A 25013-nucleotide genomic window follows, 5' to 3' on the forward strand; every position below is an offset into this window, starting at 1 on the left:
CAATCTTCCACAACTCCCACAGCTTCTTGCATCTTCCTCATCACATATTTCACATTCCCACCTCTCTTCCATACAGCCCCATCATCGGCATACAAGGCCACACCCACTCCCTGTCCCACCTCCTTAAATATGTAATCTATCATCAGGGTGAACAACACCGGACTAACCACACTTCCCTGAAGAGTATCATTGTCCACTTCGAACCACATTGACAATTCTGACCCCACCCTCACCCGTATGACTCGATCGAACAGGAAGTCCATGATCCAGTTATACAGTCGTCCCCCAATGCCCAATGCACTCAACTTGATCAACAACCCTTCCCTCCACATGGTATCGTAAGCTTTCTCAATGACAAGATACACAACACTCATCAACTATTTTATTGTCAGGGACTCGGCTATCTCTGTACTAACTGTCACCAGGGCATCCATGGCAGACCTCCCTCTCCTGAACCCACTCTGTGCTACGCTCATCAAACCCCCAACTTCCAAGAAATGCATCATCCTACTCACTATCATCCTTTCCATCAACTTACACATGTTGGATGTCAGCGCATGTTTTTTTTTTTTCCCATACGGTCATAGGAAAATAGACTTAAGACAGCCTACCCTCATTCAAGGGCAGCCCTCTCTGACCCCCGTGGAACGAATCACAAACATGGCTATGAACTATAAACTTCTTCATAATTATCAGTATTACAAATGACCTTCAAATCAGTATTACAAATGACCTTAAATTCTCTCAGCTTTCCAGTGAGGGTGATCAAACCACACTAGAAAGTCAGGACAGAGGTCAGAGGTCATTCAAACCCTTCAAAGAAGTGTTTCATTCTATAGTAGACTAATAATTTCAAAACAGTCCAACATTTCATACATTTCATATCCCAGGTGTACAGTAAGTCTTCAGTACAGTTCTTGTCAAAATAAATCACGTGTTTAATTAAAACTCAGAAAAGAAAAACATCAGAAAATTCTGTGTGTGTGCCCCTTTAAGGTGCGGTCTGTCTAACCCGTGAAAAACCCACTAAACCCACATGTTCATAACAAGTGTGTTGTTTGTGGGTATTTGCAAACCATATGGCAAAAACAAACAAACATGGCCAGGCCTTGTTTAATTTGGTAGCTCCCTTTACGGCCGAATCCAGATACCTTTATACTTAATAAAACAGCCGAATTTCACTAACTGCTCTCCTCAAGACCACAGACTCAGGAAACATTTCAAAGAGAGAGATAATGACACCCTCCTCTCCTGGAAGAGAAAGTTTACATTTCGTTAACATTCACTACAGCACATCTTAATCAGCAACCCAAACGTTTTAATTACAAACAAAACATGATGAAGATAATTCCACTGTACTCCCTCAAATCATTAATCGTTTGTTTCAATCTAATTCCTAGTGACTACTCCAGAATAAGACAACATAAAATCTGTCACGAGATGAAAACACCCAAGGTTATCTGAGTTTGTAAGGAGTATTTTTAATTGATTACCCTTTAGATTCCATTGTCTTTAATTCTCGCAAGGATTATCCAACCCCAAAATCGGCTCCATTTGCTCCCATGTCAAATTATCCTGGTATCGTTACTGGATCAATGTCCAACGACACATTTAACTTAGTCATACCACTACACCAAACTGAACCCATTATGTCCCTTACAGCCCACTGTAGTACAGCGAGCCCCAGTCGCTAACACCCGCAGACCAAAACATGGAAACTCTTCTATTCTTACTAGTAGAAAATAATAAACCATTCTCAAACGTTCTGCGTTTACCTCTATCATAAGGTTAAAAAAACTAACTTGACAACTGTCACAATACTAGATTGCTGTTGTAGCCTTGTATTATCATGCAATAATTAACACCCATATCCAGCTATCAACCATGATCATGGTCACAGCTCTATCGCAATTGCCTATCCGCTATTAATAGAATGCATTAGATATAGGTAACATTGCCTTCTGAGTAGACTACAGGTAATAAAACAAACACTGACTGTTGTTGACAAGCATATATTCAATACATATCCATATTAAATTCAGTATTTTAAAATACAACCCCATTCTCAGTAGGTTCCTCCCGTAAACCATTAGGCAACACACAAATATTACCTCGGAATCGTTGCGCTATTCATAAATTAGTCTTTAAATTTCAACTAAGCAAACTGCTAAATTGTTCAGTTTACATCTTAAAACAAACATTGGCTGCTGTATATAGCTAAGCAACCCATGACCAGCATCGCTTATTACCTTATTAATAAATTTTGAATAAAGTAATATCCTGATTGGTGATTGACCCTGTCTCTCCTCATTATTGATTAGAATTTCCACTACATTTGGCCTGGGTAAACCGTGCACGGGAGATTCCAAATTGGGTTCTCAGGTTAGCCGCACTTGAAAGGAGCAGCTGGACCCGCCTAAGATCTGAGAGGAAGCAGGCACGGGTGGATACCACATTCCGAACTATTCTCAACCAACTTCACCTGGAATGCTTTTCCAACAGTCTTGAAGGAGTTCCCACATATGCTGAGCATTCCGTATTGACTGACCTTCATGTCATAAAGTAATGATGGACTGTCGTTTCGCTTAGCTTATTTTTTTGCCATAATATGGACTTGGTATTTTACCAAATAGGGCTATCTTCTGTATACCCCCCCTACATTGTCACAACACAACTGATTGGCTCAAACGCATTAAGAAGGAAATAAATTCCACAAATTAACTTTTAAGAAGGCACACCTGTTAATTGAAATGCATTCCAGGTGACTACTGGTTGAGAGAATGCCAAGAGTGTGCAAAGCTGTCATCAAGGCAAAGGGTGGCTATTTGAAGAATCAAAAATCTCAAATACAGTTTGATTTGTTTAACACTTTTTTGGTTACTACATGATTCCATATGTGTTATTTCATAGTTTTGATGTCTTCACTATTATTCTACAATGTAGAAAATAGTAAAAATAAAGAAAAACCCTTCAATGAGTAGGTGTTCTAAAACTTTTGACCGGTAGTGTAAAATAAAAGATACAACTACAAGATAGAATAACAATATACAATAACAAGTACATTACGTTGGAACATCACAAACATCACAGCCATCATAAACAAATGATTAAAGTCAATCAATCAAAACAGTTGCACAACTCTGTGAACTCATCATCAGGGTTCTAAACTTCCCAAGTGGCACCAGGGAATCTAAATGTAATGAATTTTGTAAGTGATTCCAAACATGTGGAGCGTTAAAACTAAAAGCGGATTTACCTACTTCGGTGGCGACCTGAGGAATCTCAAGAGTTAACCAACCCTGTGAACGGGTCTGGTATCTCATGTTTTTATACTTTAACAACTAAATTAGGTAAGTCGGAAGCTTGTATAGTAGAGCTTTGTAAACAAAAAGGGAGTAACAAAGTGATCTACGGGACTTTAATGAGGACCAGCCAACCTTTTGATACATAATGCAGTGATGCGTATTCAAACTATCACCTGTGATAAAGCGAAGGGCGCTACGGGAGACTGCATCCAAAGGTTTAAGAATAGCGACATGTTAGAACCATATCGCCATGAATAGCAGCATTTGGCATGTACAGTAAAATATGCAAAAACAGAATTAACACAAGTAACATGTCTCTGCCCCCATACTACTGCAGCATAAGTAATAATAGGTAGCACCAATGAATCAAACAGTTTTATGAAATATTTAAAAGGTAGGCTACGAATGACTTTACACTTTGCAATGATGGCACCAAGGACACAATTTGCATGGTTAGGTATGTACTTACACTAGCAGGCTATACATTACATCAGCGCTCAGGCTCTGCGCTTCACAGCGCTGTATGGGTTTTGACTGGCAGCCATTTTGAACATGAGCACCGCACGCGACAAGGAGTTGGTCACTTCACATTTGGTCACTTCACATTTCCATGTCATAAAACTCATGTCATATACAGTGTCAACGTTTATGACCACTATGTTTGATGTACCGTTACAAGATGACATGGCGTCATACCCTGGGTTGTTCTGAACAGAATGAGCCTATGTTTGTTTATTGTGAAGAGAATCCGCTGCGGAACATGCACCTAAATGCACGCCTGACTCCTTTCTATGCACACCTAAATTAAGACCTGTTTCTCTAAATTGCCCTGTGAAAACCTTCCACTGTAAGATCATATTTTATAATTTAGCTAGTCATGTTGGCAATAGATCAAGCTTTCAATTGATGCCCACCTACCCAGATTGCGATTTATAATGGGAGGTTTTTGGATTGCGTAAAACAACAACAGTAAGTGTGCTTGCTCTAGTTCCTCAACGCCACAGGTGGGAGAGCTCAAAAAAGCACCTTATAGTTGAAGACTCTTCTTTGAGTCATAAAAGTGCACAGAAATGATTTAGGGATCCAGAGTATTTTTAGATTTTGTTATCAACAAATGCGGCGAAAAGTACAGTAAATGTAAAATGCACATAAAATCAACAGTGTAATGTTTGGATTCAGTCTTGTATCAGGTGATCTGTTGTGTTCTCAACTTTGGTCTGATAATTTCCCCATGATCTCCAAAGTGTTCCCTTTCAATTGCTACCAAGCGTATGCATTTCATATTCTTCTGTAAAAAACATTTCAATTTAGCCTTATCCATATAGGCCAATACCCACAAATATACAGGGTTAACAGACACATTGTAATCCCAAAATTCATTAATAATCATCAACCCCAAATACTTGTACTCACTGACAACATCAGGAGAAAATATAAGGTGAACTAGGCACTGCTGAGCTCCTATACCTTAGCTCCTATACCTCCTCCTACCTTAGTTTTGTCTACATTGATATTCAGTTTTCATTGTTCACCCCAGTTAAAAACTATATTTAAAATCTTCAGGTTCAGAGATCAATACAATGTCATCTGCATATCAAATAATTGTTTAGACAGACACCTTTTCCTAGAGCTTTGTTGACCAGAGTGAGATCATTAATATACAGTGAGAACAGAATAGGTGATACAATTCAACCCTGTTTCACTCTAATGTCAATGGGAAACCAGTCAGTTAGGCAGCCATTGACTCGAACACAACATTTCACATTATCATACATGGAGATAAGCCATTTCAGGATGTTACCATTTAGACCAATTGGCTCCAACTTGTACCATAACATATTTATGTAAATGTGGTCAAAGGCTTTAGAGAAATCTATGAAAGAACAGAAAGTGGACTTTTAAATGTTTTTCCCTTGAATCTATGATTGTGGTTAAGGTGGTGATGTGGTCCAGGCAGCTTCATTTCTTTCTGAACCCATTTTGCTCATCTGCTCTGATATTGTTGGTTTTATCTCAGTGGGAAATGCAGTTAAACAGAAAACAAAAAAATAGTTTATTCACAGCAGAGGTCAGGGTTATACCACGATAGTTCAATGGGACCCTTTTGTCTCCTGACTTGAGCATAGGGTTGATGAAGCCGTATTTCCACATATCCAGAACAAAGCAATAACCAAAGAGCTTGTACAGTCATTCAATGCTGCTTCACATACATTACTTGTCATCAAATGTTCTGGAATACTGGACAGGTTGAATTTGGTGATGGTAGCACCCTCCATGTCTCACTGGTCATTGGGATGGGGGGGAGTGAATGCTGGAACTGGGAGAGCCATGGAGCATGTGGGACACGGATGGTCCGGGATCACTCTTGGTGTATCAATGGCAGACACACAGCCTGCCTGGGTGAAGAGGTCCCTGCTCATAATCACAGCAAAGTCACTGAACCAGTCTAAATTCTCATGGGGGAGCATATATATATAATCCACAACATATTGCCCCTTTGATGATACACATGTGAAGTCATTGTTGCTGTAATTCCTTCCATTTAAAATGCAACAGTTTGCACTAATCAGGAACTCTCCGTGAGAGTTGTGTGAGTAATCCACCATGTTCCGTTCTCCAATCAGTCCACTCCCTCAATATAGTCCTGGGCATCAGCACAGAGGCTATTAAAGTTGCCCAATGTGAGAAAAGGGACAAACTTCTCATACTTGTATACATGACAGAGTAAACTCTCATAAAAGTCTGGTGCATCAACATATTATTTAAACATTTTAGTCATTTAGCAGACGCTTTTACCCCAAGCAATTAGGGTTAAGTGCCTTGCGCAAGGGCACATTGACAGATTTTTCACCTAGTCGGCTCAGGGATTCGGACCAGCGGCCTTTCGGTTACTAGCCCAACATTCTTAACCGCTAGGCTACCTGACGCCCTGAAGACGTGGTTTGACTGGAGATGTTGTTTAGCTGTTAGTTTAACCCATAGGATGCCATCCACTGAGTCATCAATAATCTCACACTGATAATCCAAACGCAGTTGGTCTCTGTTGAAAAGGCCTACGCCCCCTGAACCAGTATCCCTGATATTGGAAGGTTGTGAGTTCGATCCCTGGCCGAGTCATACCAAAGACTTAAAAAATGGGACCTGATGCGTCTCTGCTTGGCTGCGATATGTAACTTTTTAGGCGACCCAACCAAATTCACATAGAAATGTGAGTTAAAGATCTGTCATTCTTATTGAAAGCAAGTCTAAGAAGCTGTAGATCTGGGCCCGTATCCTTAAAGATTCTGAGAATCCTCTCAGAGAGCTCCTAACTTAACCTAAAAATTCCTTGCCAGGAGTTTTAGCTTAGAAGTGATTCCAGAACATTTTCAGTGAACTCTGAGCCAGGAATGGATGAAAAATCCTATCTTAGTGAGGAGGTGTGGTTGACCCCGTTGCTAGGTATGAGTCATCATTTCAAAAGCCGTGATTGGTTGATCCTACAAGTTTGATGAAAATGAACTTTTGGTGATAATGAGCAAAGGATGTACCCTCAAATCAATAAACATAATTATACACTCTAATCTTATGCAGACTATAATTGTAAATAATATTTCACATTCAAGAAAATATCTGGAAAATGAATAGTAAGCTGTAGGGGTTATAGCCTAACATTAGAATCTAAAATATGTGAAAACTTAAGCTCATTACACCCTGTTCAAATAATGATTTGTGTCTCATTTGCTCATATTAATATCCTAGCTGGCACATAGCGTCTCTCAAAAAGCTGTCTGATGCCACTCTCGGAGAGCATTCTCGCATCATGTGTGGAGCCTGGCCATTTAGCCACAATGTCCAAAATCTTTCAGGCCGCATTGAACACTATTTGCACATTGATGCTGTGGAAATTCTTCCTGTTAACAAAGACAGCCTCGTCCTCTGATGGCGCAATTATTCTCACATGTGTTCCATCAATTACACCCACAACGCCAGGGAATCCTGCAATGTCCATAAATGCCCTTTTATGTGTGTGTAAAGTGCGGGCATCCAGCGGGAATGAAACAAATTGTGTCACAATATTAGGTTGTGACAAAGCTGTCAGTGTTTGGGTGATGACTCTGCTGACGGAGGATTGGGACAGACCCAAGTCATCACTGCTGCATTGTTGCATTTTCCCTGTTGCCAAATACCTCAGGGTTGTGATTACTTTCTTCTCCGGTGTAATAGCGTTGTGGCGTCGAGTTGGTGAAGTAATTGCATCTCTAAGGAGATCCACCACAAACATGATTCCTGCACGATCCAATCTGTAGCGTCTCAATAATTCCCTGTCATCCAGTGTTTGCAGGACATCTCTCCTGCCTCCTCTGTTGGCCATTTTGTGCAGCTGCTTAGGGTAACTCCTAAGCCACTAAAAGTCCTCTTCCCTGCTCTTAGCAGATCTCGCCTTAGGAGCCCTTTTAAGCGCTAGGACTCTTGAGGAATAGCTTTTATATTAACTGGGATTTTCGTGTCACTTTTAGGGGAAATTCTAAGAAAACGTCATGCCTCTGAGAATTTTCTTAGAATTTGGCCGCTAGGAGCCACTTTTTGCACAAAAATTCTTTAGAGATACGGGCCCTGTTCTATGTGCGCTATTTCTATGCTTCCCGTTCTTAAAGTTTCGTTTTTGCATCTTTTACATTCAGTTTTGTACACCAGCTTCTTACAGCTGAAAATACAATATTTTTGGTTATGGAAAATATATTTCACAGCGGTTTAGATGGTACAATGATTCTCTATACTATACTAGCTTTTTTTGTCACATAAACTGAAATTAGGCAAACTATTAGAATTTTAGCAACCAGGAAAAGGCGGAGCGATTTCTGCATAGTGCAGCTTTAAGGAGCTAGATTGGGGGTAAGGCCCTGCGATAGACTAGTGTCCTATCCAGGAGGTGTACTTGTACATCAAGCTGCCTCACGCTATATAAACAGAAGATATGCTCCTGCCCTATGAGCTGTTCCGGCTCGCACAAGCCAAGGCTCGTGCAACGCTACTACTATCTATCCCCATCCACAACGACCTAGCAAGCCGAGAGCCGCTCCCGAGTGGCGCAGCGGTCTAATGCTTGAGGCGTCACTACAGACCCCCTGGTTCGATTCCAGGCTGTATCACAACCGGCCGTGATTGGGAGTCCCATAGGGCGGCGCACAATTGGCCCAGCGTGGTCCGGAAAATGTGACACATCACTCCCTATGCAAATGTAGGATCTGAAACCTTACACTTCAAGTCAGCTCCACTTAGAGAGTGGAAAGGAGAGCAGACAGATGGGGCTTTTTGGCATTATAAGGCATGGGACCCTACGGCGTTCGCAGAGCGCATTGTACACCAAAATGCTCCAAGCTAGAATCCTTAGTTGCTATATCCATTTTTGGACTTATAAATTAATGATATACTGTATACCCATTGATTCTCGAAGAATACAACGTATAAATGTATTTTGAAATACTGTAGAATTCCATTCATTCTTATGGAGGACTGCTCCTTCTGAGGAGTACCAATATTGCTGACCGGTGGATTCAAAGCTTCTCATTGGCCAATACATAGCATCAGAAAGCTAGTGTTTATATACAGTTGAAGTTGGAAGTTTACATACACTTAGGTTGGAGTCATTAAAACTCGTTTTTCAACCACTCCACAAATTTCTTGTTAACAAACTATAGTTTTGGCAAGTCGGTTAGGACATCTATTTTGTGCATGACACAAGTAATTTTTCCAACAATTGTTTACAGACAGATTATTTCACTTATAATTCACTGTATCACAATTCCAGTGGGTCAGAAGGTTACATACACTAGTTGACTGTGCCTTTAAACAGCTTGGGAAATTCCAGAAAATGATGTCATGGCTTTAGAAGCTTCTGATAGGCTAATTGACATAATTTGAGTCTGTACCTGTGGATGTATTTCAAGGCCTACCTTCAAACTCAGTGCCTCTTTGCTTGACATCATGGGAAAATTTAAAGAAATCAGCCAAGATCTCATAAAAAAAATTGTAGACCTCCACAAGTCTGGTTCATCCTTGGGAGCAATTTCCAAATGCCTGAAGGTACCACGTTCATCTGTACAAACAATAGTACGTAAGTATAAACACCATGGGACCACGCATCCGTCATACCACTCAGGATGGAGACGCGTTCTGTCTGCTAGAGATGAACGTACTTTGGTGCGTAAAGTGCAAATCAATCCCAGAACAACAGCAAAGGACCTTGTGAAGACGCTGAAGGAAACAGGTACCAAAGTATCTATATCCACAGTAAAACAAGTCCTATATCGACATAACCTGAAAGGCCGCTCAGCAAGGAAGAAGCCACTGCTCCAAAACCACCATAAAAAAGCCAGACTATGGTTTGCAACTGCAAATGGGGACAAAGATTGTACTTTTTGGAGAAATGTCCTCTGGTCTGATGAAACAAAAATAGAACTGTTTGGCCATAATGACCATCGTTATGTTTGGAGGAAAAAGGGGGTGTCTTGCAAGCCGAAGAACACCATCCCAACCGTGAAGCACGGGGGTGGCAGCATCATGCTGTGGAGGTGCTTTGCTGCAGGAGGGACTGGTGCACTTCACAAAATAGAATGCATCATGAGGAAGGAAAATTATGTGGATATATTGAAGCAACATCTCAAGACATCAGTCAAGAAGTTAAAGTTTGGTCGCAAATGGGTCTTCCAAATGGACAATGACCCCAAGCATAATTCCAAAGTTGTGGCAAAATGGTTTAAGGACAACAAAGTCAAGGTATTGGAGTGGCCATCACAAAGCCCTGACCTCAATCCTATAGAACATTTGTGAGCAGAACTGAAAAAGCGTGTGCGAGCAAGGAGGCCTACAAACCTGACTCAGTTACACCATTTCTGTCAGGAGGAATGGGCCAAAATTCACCCAACTTATTGTGGGAAGCTTGTGGAAGGCTACCTGAAATGTTTGACCCAAGTTAAACAATTTAAAGGCAATGCTACCAAATACTAATTGAGTGTATGTAAACTTCTGACCCACTGGGAATGTGATGAAAGAAATAAAAGCTGAAATAAATCTCTCTCTACAATTATTCTGACATTTCACATTCTTAAAATAAAGTGGTGATCCAAACTGACCTAATAAAGGGAATTTTTACTAGGATTAAATGTCAGTAATTGTGAAAAACTGAGTTTAAATGTATTTCGCTAAGGTGTATGTAAACTTCCGACTTCAACTGTACATCATTGGTGCTCACATTGTCCCTAGCAGACGCTATTGAAGGCATCTCCCGACGTCCTGGGGACCTGGACAAATGTTAAATCCTGAAGTCTATCTGATGTGATCTTGCTGAATAGTTATAGGCCCACTCCCTACTGACCTAAATAATAATGTTGTCTGGAAAGAACTCCGGCTTCAGGCACCTTTATATAATCACAACCAACAACCAGGATAGCAGGATAGGGAGGGACATTGTGTGTGTGTGTACGTGTGTATGCGTGTTTGTGTGTGTGTGTGTGAGAGAGAGAGAGAGCTTGTGAATGTGTGCGTGGCTTTGTGTGTATGTGTATGTATGCGTATACACTTTACAGAATAACAGGTTGGCAATTCAACATGTCTTTGTTACTGTACATCCAAACACACTCTAATAAGCCCACATGAGTATGCCCATATTCAGCCATTAACTGACTGTTTCTGCCCTGCTCCAGTGTCTGGAGTTATAACTGTCCCTGTTGCTGTGGGCTGGGGCAGTGGAAGGAGGAGAGGGGGCTGAAGGGGGTGGATGGGGGGTTGAGGAGACTGAACTAGTGTTCATGTCCCTGTCTTCTATTTAGAAACCTGCTTCACTCTCAAATCCCACAGATATGGGTCGGCACATGTACTTGGGGAGACACTAATTTTGTAAACTGTATTATGAAGCTTATCTGAGTCAATTCATGCTTCATACACATAATTTACAGTTACATTATTATTATATTGAAATTGAACATACATCTAAAGAACATGCACAGTAAAATGTTTCTATATTATATATTGTTGATCTGTGGTGTGACGTTGCCTTCTGTTTGTTGCAGAACATTGAATTGAAGGTAGAGGTGGAGAGCTTGAAGCAGGAGCTCCAGGAGAAACAGGAGATTCTGGACAAGGCCCTGTGAGTACACTACCATGTCTTATATTGTCAAAGTGTCCTTGCACAGACTGATACTAGAATACAGCCTCCTCACTTCACAGTTGATCTCTATATTCAGACTGAGGTCTCATTACCCCCCCCCTGTACTGTCCAGTCTGGTCCTAAAATAGATTCCTGCTGTTCACCCTGCAGACTACAGCTGCCCTCAGGGCATGTGGGTCCTTCTCGCTAAACCTAACCCTAACCCTGTCTCTGCCATGTAGACTCACCTAACACAACAGTTCTAAAGCCCTGTGGAATGGTGGGAGTGGTGAGCTCTAAAGGGCTTTTGAAGAGTATGAAGTGGCTCTGTGGATAGTACACTCCTAGAAAAAAAGCTTCCAAAAGGGTTCTTCAGGTGTCCCCATAGGAGAACCCTCTTTGGTTCCAGGTAGAACCCTTTTTGGTTCCAGGTAGAACCCTTTTGGGATCCATGTAGAACCCTCTGTGGAAGGGTTCTACATATAACTAAAAGGGTTCTATCTGGACCAAAAGGGTTCTAACTGGAACCAAAAATTGTTATTTAAAGGGTTCTCCTATGGAGACAGCCAAAGAACCCTTTTAGGTTCTAGATAGCACTAAAGATAAAAGGATGGGGGAGAGGGAGAGATGGAGTAAGAGGGTAATAGGCAGAGAAGGGGGGTAGCCTCTGGATTGTTTTGCTGAGCCAGGGACTATTTGAGCCACAGCACCTGCCCATAGATAGAGCAGCTGTCTCAGTGTCTCTCAGTGTTAGAGATATAACATGCACCCCCTTTACAGACCCTCTGTACTGTATACCAAGGGTCGACAACAGGCTGCAAGTGATTTGGCCACCCAATGTATATTTATTTTTATTTTATTTTGGGGGGGGGGTTAGTTTGTGGTAAAAAATGACTGTCAAATCACCAGGAATTCAGCTAAAAATAAGTTTAACTTAGGAAATATGTTCCCAAGTATTCCCACAAATAAAAAAGACGTGATTCTCTCAATGTAATCAAGGTACAGATGTAGGATCTTAATTTGATCACTATTTTGTTGCTGAGTATGAAATGCAAACTTGTAGTGTATTCAAGGTTTAAAAATGCTTCTAATTTCCACTTTAAAATGTCAGACTTGATTTGCCCTAACGAAAAATGTATCAACCTATACAAAAAATGTCCATTAATTATAATCCACATAATATTTAACAGTGTATTCAGAAAGTATTCAGACCCCTTGACTTTTTTCACATTTTGTTATGTTACATCCTTATTATAAAATAGATTCAATAAATAAATATCCTCATCAATCTACACACAATACCCCCTAATGACGAAGTGAAAACAGGTTTTTGAGTTTTTTTTGCACATTTATTATAAATAAAAAACTGAATTACCTTATTTACATAAGTATTCAGACCCTTTGCTATGAGACTCGAAATTGAGCTCAGGTGCATCCTGTTTCCATTGATTATCCTTGAGATGTTTCTACAACTTGATTGGAGTCCACCTGTGGTAAATTATTTGGAAAGGCACACACCTGTCTATATAAGGTCCCATTTGACAGTGCATGTCAGAGCAAAAACCAAGCATTGAGGTCGAAGGAATTGTCCGTAGAGCTCCGAGACAGGATTGTGTCGAGGCACAGATCTGGGGAAGGGTACCAAAAAATGTGTGCAGCATTGAAGGTCCCAAAGAACACAGTGGCCTCCATCATTCTTAAATGGAAGAAGTTTGGAACCACCAAGACTCTTCCTAGAGCTGGCTGCCCGGCCAAACTGAACAATCGGGGGAGAAGGGCCTTGTTCAGGGAGGTGACTAAGAACCTGATGGTCACTCTGACAGAGCTCTAGAGTTCCTCTGTGGAGATGGGAGATCCTTCCAGAAGGAAAACCATCTCTGCAGCACTCCGCCAATCAGGCCTTTATGGTAGAGTGGCCAGACGGAAGCCACTCCTCAGTAAAAGGCACATGACAGCCCTCTTGGTGTTTGCCAAAAGTTACCTAAAGGACTCTCAGACCATGAGAAACAAGATTCTCTGGTCTTATCAAACCAATATTGAACACTTTGGCCTGAATACCAAGCCTCATGTCTGGAGGAAACCTGGCACCATCCCTACGGTGAATCATGGTGGTGGCAGCATCATGCTGTGGGGATGTTTTTCAGCGGCAGGGACTTGAACGGAAAGATGAACGGAGCAAAGTACAGAGAGATCCTTAATGAAAACCTGCTCCAGAGCGCTCAGGACCTCAGTCTGGGGCGAAGGTTCACCTTCCAACAGGACAATGACCCTAAGCACACAGCCAAGACAACGCAGGAGTGGCTTCGGGACAAGTCTCTGAATGTTCTTGTGTGGCCCAGCCAGAGCCTGGGCTTGAACCCGATCGAACATCTCTGGAGAGACCTGAAAAAAGCTGTGCAGAGACGCTCCCCATCCAACCTGACAGAACTTGAGAGGATCTGCAGAGAAGAATGGGAGAAACTCCCCAAATACAGGTGTGCCAAGCTTGTAGCATCATACCCAAGAAGATGTCTGTAATCACTGCCAAAGGTGGTTCAACAAAGTAATGAGTAAAGGGTCTGAATACTTATGTAAATGTTATATTTCAGTTTTTTGTTTTTAATACATTTGCAAACATTTCTAAAAACCTGTTTTTGCTTTGTTATTATAGGGAATTGTGTGTTAATTGATGAGGAAAAAAACAATTTAATGCATTTTAGAATAAGGCTGTAACGTAACAAAATGTGGGAAAAATCAAGGGGTCTGAATACTTTCCGAATGCACTGTACATTTCCTGTTGCTGCAGGATTATTTTCCTGCTGTAGCAAACTGGCTGAAATTAAGGCTTAGTTGTGGTCAATTTGCAGTGTAGAAATTATTATAATTATGTTGGGCCCTGACCATCCGCCATCCGACAAAAATCAGCCCTAGTTACGATAACAGCAACTGCAAAATGAGTAAAATCTAATCAAATCAAATCAAATTGTATTTGTCACATACACATTTAGCAGTTGTTATAGCGGGTGTAGCGAAATGCTTGTGCTTCTCCGACAGTGCAGTAATATCTAACAAGTAATATCTAACAATTTCACAACATATACCTAATACACACAAAACTAGTAAGGAATGGAATTTAAGAAAATATACATATATGGACAAGCAATGACAGAGCGGCATGGACTAAGATACACTAGAATATTATAGAATAGAATGTAGTATATACAAATGAGATGAGTAGTGCAAGATATGTAAACATTATTAAAGTGACTAGTGTTCCATTTCTTAAAGTGGCTGTGATTTCAATAGGCAGCAGCAGCCTCTAATGTAAATGTAAAATGTACTTTTGTTTATTGTTCTCAAGAATAATAATGTAACACGACTTGACACAAGAATAATAATGTAACACAAGTATCTATGTAGGACCTTAATTTGAGCCAGTTTGCTACAGCAGGAAAATAATCCTGCAGCATCAGGAAATGTGAATTATTATGTAGGAATTATAATTAATGGACATTTTTGTAGGGGTTGATACATTTTTCATAAGGGAACACCAAGTCTGACATTTCAAAGTGTCAATTACAAACTTCAGAAACCTTTTAAACCTCAAATACACTACAAGTTTTACATTTCCTGTAATGCAGGAAAGTTCTCTTGCAACAGGGTGATCAAATTAAGATCCTACATCTGTACCAATCAGCACCTTATTTGATACATGAATCAGCCTGTGAACAAATCATTATGTGAATTAATCAGCACTGTATACAGAGAAATAATTACTTAATGAATCAGTTAAGTGCTTTGTCAAGACACTTTAGCCCTGAAGGAGTATGGGTACAGGGTCAGTCCCTCTAGCCCTCCTCAATTCTAGTTGACCTGTTGCGGTTCAAGAAGGGTGCCAGGGCCAAGTGGTGCTCTCCCTGATTCATAAATAAACAGAGGTTAGCTCTGTGATTGTAATTATAGCTCTAAAAAGACTATGACATATAGAGCCACAGTGGAAAAGCAGTTAGAGCAACACTCTCTTGAGAGAAGCAGCCCTGGGCTAACTCTTATGGTACTGTTAGGTGGTGAGTGAGGAGCAGTGATGGACACTCGCTGGAAAAGTGAGAACTGTCAGAGGACCACAACACATGAAAGAGAAATGATCATCTGTTGCCTAGTTAGATGTAGAGAGCAGGGACCAAGCCTCAGTCCATGGGTTACTGTTTATCATACACTATCACTCTCCAGGGAGAAAGCTTGCTAGCTTTTAAACTTTGGAATAGTAGATACATAGACTACAGCAAACGATTAACCCTGTAGTACAACAGTTAAAACATCTACAGAAACATGTATCGTGTTTTATTTACTTATGTTTTGTAAATAGAGGTACAGGATGTGATATTCTCATTCTACACTGTATCTTACTAAGCCTTATCGCCGTGTTCATGTGCTCTGATAGGACGACGGTGGAGAGCCTGACCAATCAGAATGAGGAGGAGCTGCAGCGTCTCTGTGAGGAGCGGCAGCAGGAGATCAGCCACATTCAGGAGATCCTCGAGACCAAGGTCGAGCTGCTGCAGGAGGTACACGCACGCACACACACACATATACACACACACACACACTCACACACACACACTAATGCTGGAGGTCACACCGATCTGACAGAAACTAGTATTATTCCAATGTTGATGATTCCGATACACTTTGTTACTGTGCTCAGTTTCAAATGCTGTGGTTACATTTGGAACATTCACTGACACTCCTGATGCATTGTGTTGTCAGGAGGCCCAGTTAGCACGGGGCGAGGCTGAGAAGATGGCCTCTCTGGCAGAGGCTGAGTCCCAGCGCTGCCTGGCCCTGGAGAGAGAGATGAAGATGGAGGAGGAAGAGGAGGAGTGTGAGGGAGGGTCACTAGGATCCAGGCTGCAGCAGGGGGCCCTGGCAGAGAAGGACAGGTGAGCGGGAGGACTGGTGTTGATTGAGGTGTGACTGGCATGTCAGTGTGTTGTTTCTCTCAGAGAATGTGTGAATTTAATGCCAGATCAGGGTTTATTGCCAGGTCAGGGTTCCATGGCCGCAGGCGGAACAGCAGAAACTGGGTCCGCAGCACGACCAGGTGGACTAGGGACAGCCAGGGGTCGTCAGGCCAGGTAGTCCTCCGGGAGGGGAGAGAGAGATGGAGAATTAGAGGGAGCATATCTAAGATCACACAGGACACCAGATATAACAGACTGACCCTAGCCCCCCGGCACATAGACTATTGCAGCATGGAGACAGGAGACTGAGACGGGGGATCGGGGGACACTGTGGCCCGGTCCAAAGTTACCCCCGGACAGGGACAACCAGGCAGGACATAACCCCACCCACTGTGGCAAAGCACAGCCCCCACACCACTAAAGGCATATCAACAGGCCGCTAACTTACTACCCTGAGACAAGGCCGAGTATAGCCCACGAAGATCTTCCCGCCGCGCGAGCCCGAGGACAGGAAGGATGGAAGAATGCGAGCAGGCCAGTGACTCAGCCCCCGTAATAGGGTCAGAGGCAGAGAATCACACTGATAAAATTGACAGGGAAACAGTGCCAGAGTCGTGCCCTACGTACATACTGTCCTCTACTGAAAGAGTGGCATGGGGTCACAGATATCAGTCCAAGAGGTGTTGCAGAGCTTGTTTCATTAGGAATTTCAGCCCAACAGTCATAAAACTTACAAGCCTTGTTTGTCACATTTAGTGGTTAAAATTCAGTCAGGCCTATACTTTCCTCTCTCTCTCTCTCTCTCTCTCTCTCTCTCTCTCTCTCTCTCTCTCTCTCTCTCTCGCTCTCGCTCTCGCTCTCGCTCTCGCTCTCGCTCTCGCTCTCGCTCGCTCTCGCTCGCTCTCAATTCAATTCAAAGGGCTTTATTGGCATGGGAAACATATGTTTACGTTGCCAAAGCAAGTGAAATGGATAATAAAGAAAAGTGAAATAAAGAATCAAAAAGGAACAGTAAACATTACACTCACAACATTTTCGAAAGAATAGAGACATTTCAAATGTTATATTATGGCTATATACAGCGTAGTAACAATGTGCAAATAGTTGAAGTACAAAAGGGAAAATAAATCAACATATAAATATGGGTTGTATTTACAATGGTGTTTGTGCTTCACTGGTTGCCCTTTTCTTGTGGCAACAGGTCACAGATCTTGCTGCTGTCTCTCTCTCTCTTTCTCTGCCTCTCTCACTTTCTCTCTCGCTCTCCCTAACTCTCTCACTTTCCCTATCTCTCTCTCTCAGAGTAATAGAGAAGCTGACTGTGGAGAGGAGGTCGCTGAGCCACCGGGTCGGAGAGCTAGAGGTCAGAGTTCACGACCTCTCCTCTTCCCTCCAGAAGAAAGACAGGGATGCAGAGGTATTCACTCAAGTATAATAATTACTACAGTCAGAAACAGATTATACGCACACCTTCTCACAAATCATAACCTGTCCACATATATGACACCGGGTGACATTTGGTTTTATGACTGGAGGCCTAGTACTGGTTCTGATATTTGATTGGGCACGCGAGGGCCAACTGTACTGTACTCACAGCTAGCTACTGACATATGGGTAAGTCACGCTCTTCACAGGTTAGCCATACATCTCCTGCCCTCCGTCCTGCCCTTCCCTCCCCTCCCTGTCCCCCATCCCAAGGGTATGAATGGCTGAACCCAGATGGTCCGGGTGGTTGAGATACCGTTACCATATAGGTCAGTGGGACCCTGGCACCTGATCCTATGCTAGGCTAACACACCTCAGCGCCACCGTGATGAGGAAAAACACAGATGGCTTTTATGGGTTATATGCAGCAGGACTCACATGAGTGCCTCCATGTCTATTTTTGATCCTAGACTGTAGTTGGTTCAACGGTACCTCTTAAGGGGTAGTGGAAATCTATAATATCCTGGCTCAGAAAATGTAACCCTTTTCACAATATTTCATGCCGTCATGCAATCCTGTCATTCATATATTTGTTTTAACAGTTTTCTGAGGAACAAGAGATTGGGTTCATTATGAGTTTATAATTTTTTTTATTGTTACTTATTTACCACCCTTATTGTCTTCTGCCCACAGTTGCTGCGGGGTGAAATGGGTCGAGAGAAGAGGCGTATCCAGCCAGAGATGCAGGTATGTGTGACAGGAGTACTGCCATCCTATAGTATGTCTGTGGTTGTGGGAATTTGAGGGGCTATGAATCCATTGGCTTAACATAAGCTTTTGGAACATGGACATGTACACACAGAGACAGGAACACTGTTGTGGGGTACAGTAAATGAGTTTGTATGTAAGTGAGGATAAGCTGAAGTTTGCTCTATGAGAGATTGAATTCAAGGCCTGTAGCCAGCATTGCCCGGACTAGTGTTTGATAGCACGGCAATAGTATATGAGAGCCCTCCCAACCCGCTCCAGGCTCCCTGGGACAAATGGTCGGAGGTTTCCCTCTGTTGGAACCAAATGAAAACTGCATGTAAGACAGCTGGACCAATGCACACACACACAAACACACACCACACACGCACATTCACACATGCACACACACACACAGAACACATACTGTACACAAATGAGGATCAAAATACTTGGTGCATTTGGGTCACTCAGATATATTGTTCAACACTAAAATATTTCCCTCAATAGTATTGAGGATATCTAGCTGGGTTCTATTTCAAATATATCGTTTTGAAATCTCACTTAATGGGGATTTGCTCTAGCGGATTCTCTTAACTGAAGTACCAATCACAGCGTCTGTTGGAGCCAGACAGGTCGAGTGGCGAATGAGGTGAGCCCCTCTCCTCTTCAGAAGACGCCACTCGCCCTACCTCTGGTCATACTCAACCATGCCTCTCTTCCTTGCGCTCTTGCGAGCATCGAAAAGCAGTGAGATAGCTCACTCATATTATCATAGGAACGGGTTACGTAAGTAACTGTAAGTTCTATTTCAAATATAGCATTTCAATACCTCACTTTATAGGGATATAGACTACCCCCGTAATGCAGACATGCATGTACTGGATCTCACTCATATTGTCATAGAAACAGGGTTCCACAAGTAACCCTACGTTTTTAATTCTGCTGTATTATACACGCTTGCTGAATTGCCATGGCATTGTGGGAAAATTATGCAAGGTTGTCTGGTTTGGCTGTAATGGAACTTGCATCTCGTATTGCGGGTGGTAACGCCTCCTGTAGCTCAGTTGGTAGAGCATGGCGCTTGCAACGCCAGGGTTGTGGGTTCGATTCCCACGGGGGGCCAGTATGAAAAATGTATGCACTGACTGTAAGTCGCTCTGGATAAGAGCGTCTGCTAAATGACTAAAATGTAACTGTAAAAAGTCTATACTTTACCCCAGGATACCCATTACGGGCGGTAATTATAGAAACAAGGGAGCTTTATTCAAGTCATGGGAATTTAGCGAAAAATGTCAGCCTATTTACAACGCACGTCCTTGTTATTGGATTTCCATTTCCGTTTTTGTGTTCCACTTGCATTCACCAGCGTCTATGAATCACATGATTATGAAGGCGTAAATATATGAAAGTGTGTTTTCTTATTTTACATTGATGTAGTTCTGTCCTTGTGCTGTACTTGTCTATTAATGTTATGTATTATGTCATATTTTATGTTTTGAGTGGACCCCAGGAAGAGTAGCTTCTGCTTTATCAGTAGCTAATGGGATCCTAATATAATACTAAATATTGAGATTTAGTCTTCTATTCTATTCTTCTATTTCTGTTTGCTTGCATAATGTTTGACAGAGCAAATCAAAGAGATGCGGTCATGTTGATGTAAATGTGTGACACACACACACATTGTTATTCCAAAGGTTAAACTGGGTCTCCTAACTGACTGACAGCAGCTATAATTACAATCAAATCACTGTTTGCCGCTTTGGTCTTTTTTTGTTGCCTTTCTTTACTCTCTTTATTCCACTTTTCTTATTTTTCTGTCACTTCCAGAGAAATAAACAGTGGAATAATCAGTAAAGAGACTTCTGTAATTTCCACTGATTAGGATTAATACAATTTTGATTGTGTTGATCATTAGGGTTGATTGCTGTTATGGCATCTCGTCTCCAGGGTTCAATTACTATAGCTTTTTGGGTGACAAATGTACATTAGAGGTTTGTTCACTGAGTTCCAAAGGTCTACACCCCCTGGAGAAAACAAATCACATCTCATCATGTTATATCAACATAAACAGCACTCATAATGAAAGATAGGGTGCTAAGGGTGGGGAAGATTCATGTTTCTACTGCATTGGAAAGGCTTGGAGCTTGAGTGGCAGGATTTGGGTTAAACTCTCATCCCAGCACACAGTATCATGTGATTGGTAGGGAGGGGCCCTCCTCCCCTTATCCCCCCTTGTTTTTGGCTGAAATTAGGGCCTATGTATGTGAAGGCCAAAAGCCTGTGTGCTGCTGTGAAATTCCGGCCTCGGGGAAGAGATTAACTCATTCTTACATAGTAGCCTATGACTTCAGCACAGTGGACAGAAGAACGTTTCAAGCAAATGAACATGAAATGATGGCCTAATTCTAAGTTTCAAACACACACACACAGTGCCCAGCTGATCAGTTCAGAAGTATAAGTTTAGATGTTATTTTCTATTAGGTTATGCATTTATATTTATATTATGCATTATAATAACAGGACATGCCTATAATGAGATATGGCTTTTGTCATTAAATAGACAGTACCATACTTTTTAGACCTATACATTTCTACCCTCATGACTATCTATAAAATGGGAATAATAATATAGTATTTGGGAGGAAAGTATGAAGTGAGCTCTATACGGTTATGTAATGTGATGTTTTTTAGACAGGCATTATGCTCAGGAGAGGAAGAATCTATCACCCCTGTTTCGGGAAAATGGTACATTCCATTGTGTCAACGTCAGGGTTGCCATGTGAGTCATTTTCCGGAAAATTGGGCTACTTTGAAAATGAAAATGTATTGGTTGCGGGTTGCAGGTTTTTGGGTTACTTCTAAGTTGCACCACGGCCGCCATGGCATTTCTCTTAAAATAGATATACACTGAACAAAAATATAAACGCAACATGTAAAGTGTTGGTCCCATGTTTCATGAGCTGAAATAAAAGATCCCAGAAATGTTCCATATGCACAAAAGCTTATTTCTCTCAAATTGTGTGCACAAATTTGTTTACATCCCTGTTAGTGAGCATTTCTCCTTTGCCAAGATAATCCATCCACCTGACAGGTGTGGCATATCAAGAAGCTGATTAAACAGCATGATCAGTTCTGCAGCTGCACCATCGAGGGCATCCTGACCGGTTGCATCACCGCCTGGTATGGCAACTGCTCGACATATGACCGTAATGCGCTACAGAGGGTAGTGCGTACGGCCCAGTACATCACTGGGGCCAAGCTCCATGCCATCCAGGACCTCTATACCAGGCGGTGTCAGAGGAAGGCCCTATAAATTGTCAAAGACTCCAGTCACCCAAGTCATAGGTTGTTCTCTCTGCTACCAGAGCGCCAAATCTAGAACCAAAAGGCTCCTTAACAGCTTCTACCCCCAAGCCATAACAACAAATAATAAAATGGCCACCAAAACTATTTACATTGACACCCCCCCCTTTTGTTTTTACACTGCTGCTACTCGCTGTTTATTATCTATGCATAGTCACTTTACAAATTACCTCGACTAACCTATACCCCCGCACATTGACTCGGTACCGGTACCCCCTGTATACAGCCTCATTATTGTTATGTAATGTTCTTGTGTTCTTTTTAAAATTTTCTTTTTTTACTTTATTTAGTAAATATTTTCTTAACTCTATTTCTTGAACTGTATTGTTGGTTAAGGGCTTGTAAGTAAGCATTTCACGGTAAGGTCTACCTGTTGTATTCGCGCATGTGACAAATAACATTTTATTTTATTTTATTTGATCATTACACAGGTGCAACTTGTACTGGGGACAATAAAAGGCCACTCTAAAATGTGCAGTTTTGTCACACAACACAATGCCACTGATGTCTCATGTTTTGAGGGAGCGTGCAATTGGCATGCGATGCAGTGCCTTAGACCGCTGTGCCAATCGGGGGGCCTGAGGAGTATTTCTGTCTGTAATAAAGCCCTTTTGTGGGGAAAAACTCATTCTGATTGGCTGAACACCCATGGCTGAACCCCTGCCCAGTCATGTAAAATCCATAGATTAGGGCCTAATACATTTATTTCAATTGACTGGTTTCCTTATATGAACTGTAACTCAGTAAAATCGTTGAAATTGTTGCATGTTGCATTTATATTTTTGTTCAGTATATATATATGTATATTTCACAGTGAGCTGCTGCTGCTGACTATCAGACAGTGAGCAGGCTGTTACTGAGTGAGTGATTGAAAACGACATTGGGTGCACTAGAGCGAATTAGATAATTTGCTCGGAGGTGGTTTAAACTCCATTCTAATGTTGACTTTACTTATGGAAAACGGTATCAAGCGATGTGTTTTACACATGCTCAGTTCTTTGGTCTCGGGGGCTGTGCTAGTGGAAATTTGAAATGGAAGTTATGGAATTCCCTTGCGTGCTTATTGTGTTGTTATGTGTTAATAACATGAAAACTACGTTACCCAGGAGGCTATGCGAGGGTGGAGGAGTTTAAGTATGCCTTGCATGGCTACACAAGGAGATTGCTAGCTGAAGTATCTTTTTATTAAGAGTAGTTAAAGCTACGCCCCGATTTGTCAAACATAACATAGTGTCAGAATTGGGTTGCCTCATCAGGATTCTGGCAAATGAAGCTAGATGATGCAAGCTCAAGGCTATGCACGTTCAACACACCTGAGGGCAGGTACAGATTTCTTCGTCTACCATATGGGATTCTCTCAGCGCCAGAGGTCTACAACAAGATAATCCACATGATCTTCGAGCACATTCCAGGAGTAGAGACCATGATGGACGACATCATCGTCTGGGGGTCCACAAAAGAAGAACACGACGCGAGAGTGAGACAAGTGCTGGACCTGACACAAAAAGTCAACCTGAAACTCAACAAGGACAAATGCGAGTTTGGTGTGAAAACACTTACCTTCGTGGTAGACGTACTTTCAGAGGATGGAGTCAAACCAGACCCGAGGAAAACATCAGCCATCAACAACATGGAGCGACCGAAGAACAAGGAAGACGTGAGACACTTCATGGGCATGATCACCTACCTTGCAAAGTTCATACCTCAACTGTCAGCACAGTCCGCTCCACTCAGATGTCTTCTGGAACAGAAAAACAAATGGGAATGGTCCCATGAGCAGGAAATCTGCTTCAAAAACCTGAAGAAGACAATCACAGAAGAGCCAGTGCTTAGGTTCTATGATCCTGAGAAAAGCACAAGGATTTCTGCAGACGCATCACAGTTTGGCCTGGGAGCAGTTCTCCTGCAACAGCATGATGACACATGGCAACCCATCGCTTATGCGTCCAGAGCCTTGACAGGCGCAGAAACAAGGTATGCAACAAATAGAGAAAGAACTACAGGCGAGCACATACGCGTACGAAAGGTTTCACCAATACGTCTATGGACAAGCCTTCCAAATAGAAACTGACCACAAACCATTGGTGTCAATCATGTCTAAGACACTGAATGATTGTCCAATGAGAATCCAGAGAATGTTGATCAGACTGCAAAAGTATGATGTGAAGATGATCTACACCCTGGGAAAGTTCGCCAACCGACATTCTTTCTCGAGCAGTCGACAAGAAAGAGAGCACCAACACACAGAACAACGCTGAGATTCAGGCCTACGTCGACAGGATCGTAGCATCACTTCCTGCGTTTTCTGAGAGAATGGAGCAGATCAAAGAGAGACCGCAGCTGACCAAACAATGACAGCGTTGAAAGAAACAATACTTATAGGATGGCCTGCACAGAAAAACAACTGTCCATGGAGAATACAGGATTACTGAATGTGCAGAGCAGAGATCACCGTTGTGGATGACTAAGTGTTCAAAGGCAACAAGATTGTCATTCCCATGACACTACGCAAAGAAATGCTACAGAAAATACACGAGGGCCAATTGGGTGAGGAAAAATGCAAACGACGAGCACGAGAAGTAATGTATTGGCCAAGAATGAACCAGGAAATCAGCCAGACCACTGCTTCATGTGAACTGTGTTTGACCTACAGGCCAAAGCAGCAAGCAGAACCGCTAATGCCTCATCCAGTACCCAACCGACCCTACTACAAAGTTGGAGTTGACCTTTTTGACTGCAATGGCAAAAGTCACATTGTTGTTACCAACTACTACTCAAACTACCCTGAAGTAGCAACACTGCCAACTACCTCCAGCAAAGCTGTAATCACCTACCTGAAATCAGTCTTCGCAAGACATGGGGTTGCGTCTGAACTGTACTCGGACAATGGCCCTCAGTTCTCAAGTTCCGAATTCCGATCATTCGCTAACGACTGGGGATTCCGACACAACATCTCCAGCCCCAACTACCCGGTGTCCAATGGCTTAGCAGAGAGTTCAGTCAAAATTGTCAAAGGTCTGATGAAAAAGGCACACGATGGAAAGGAGGACTTCCTAAAAAGTCTGATGATCTACCGCAGCGCACCGCTGCAGCACGGACTTT

At 42.1% G+C, this 25013-nt stretch overlaps 1 protein-coding gene across 1 annotated transcript in view; it reads left to right on the forward strand.

Annotated features, from left to right (window-relative positions):
• LOC121540424 (myomegalin) overlaps positions 1–25013 on the forward strand; it is a 118360-nt gene that overhangs the window by 55882 nt on the left and 37465 nt on the right. The window contains exons 5-9 of the mRNA XM_041849286.2: positions 11357–11433; positions 15854–15977; positions 16180–16352; positions 17676–17790; positions 18492–18545. Coding sequence (XP_041705220.2) covers positions 11357–11433; positions 15854–15977; positions 16180–16352; positions 17676–17790; positions 18492–18545 — 543 coding nt within the window. The remainder of the gene's footprint in view (positions 1–11356; positions 11434–15853; positions 15978–16179; positions 16353–17675; positions 17791–18491; positions 18546–25013) is intronic.

Source organism: Coregonus clupeaformis, chromosome 26, assembly GCF_020615455.1.
Source record: "Coregonus clupeaformis isolate EN_2021a chromosome 26, ASM2061545v1, whole genome shotgun sequence".
Classification (NCBI taxonomy): Eukaryota; Metazoa; Chordata; class Actinopteri; order Salmoniformes; family Salmonidae; genus Coregonus; species Coregonus clupeaformis.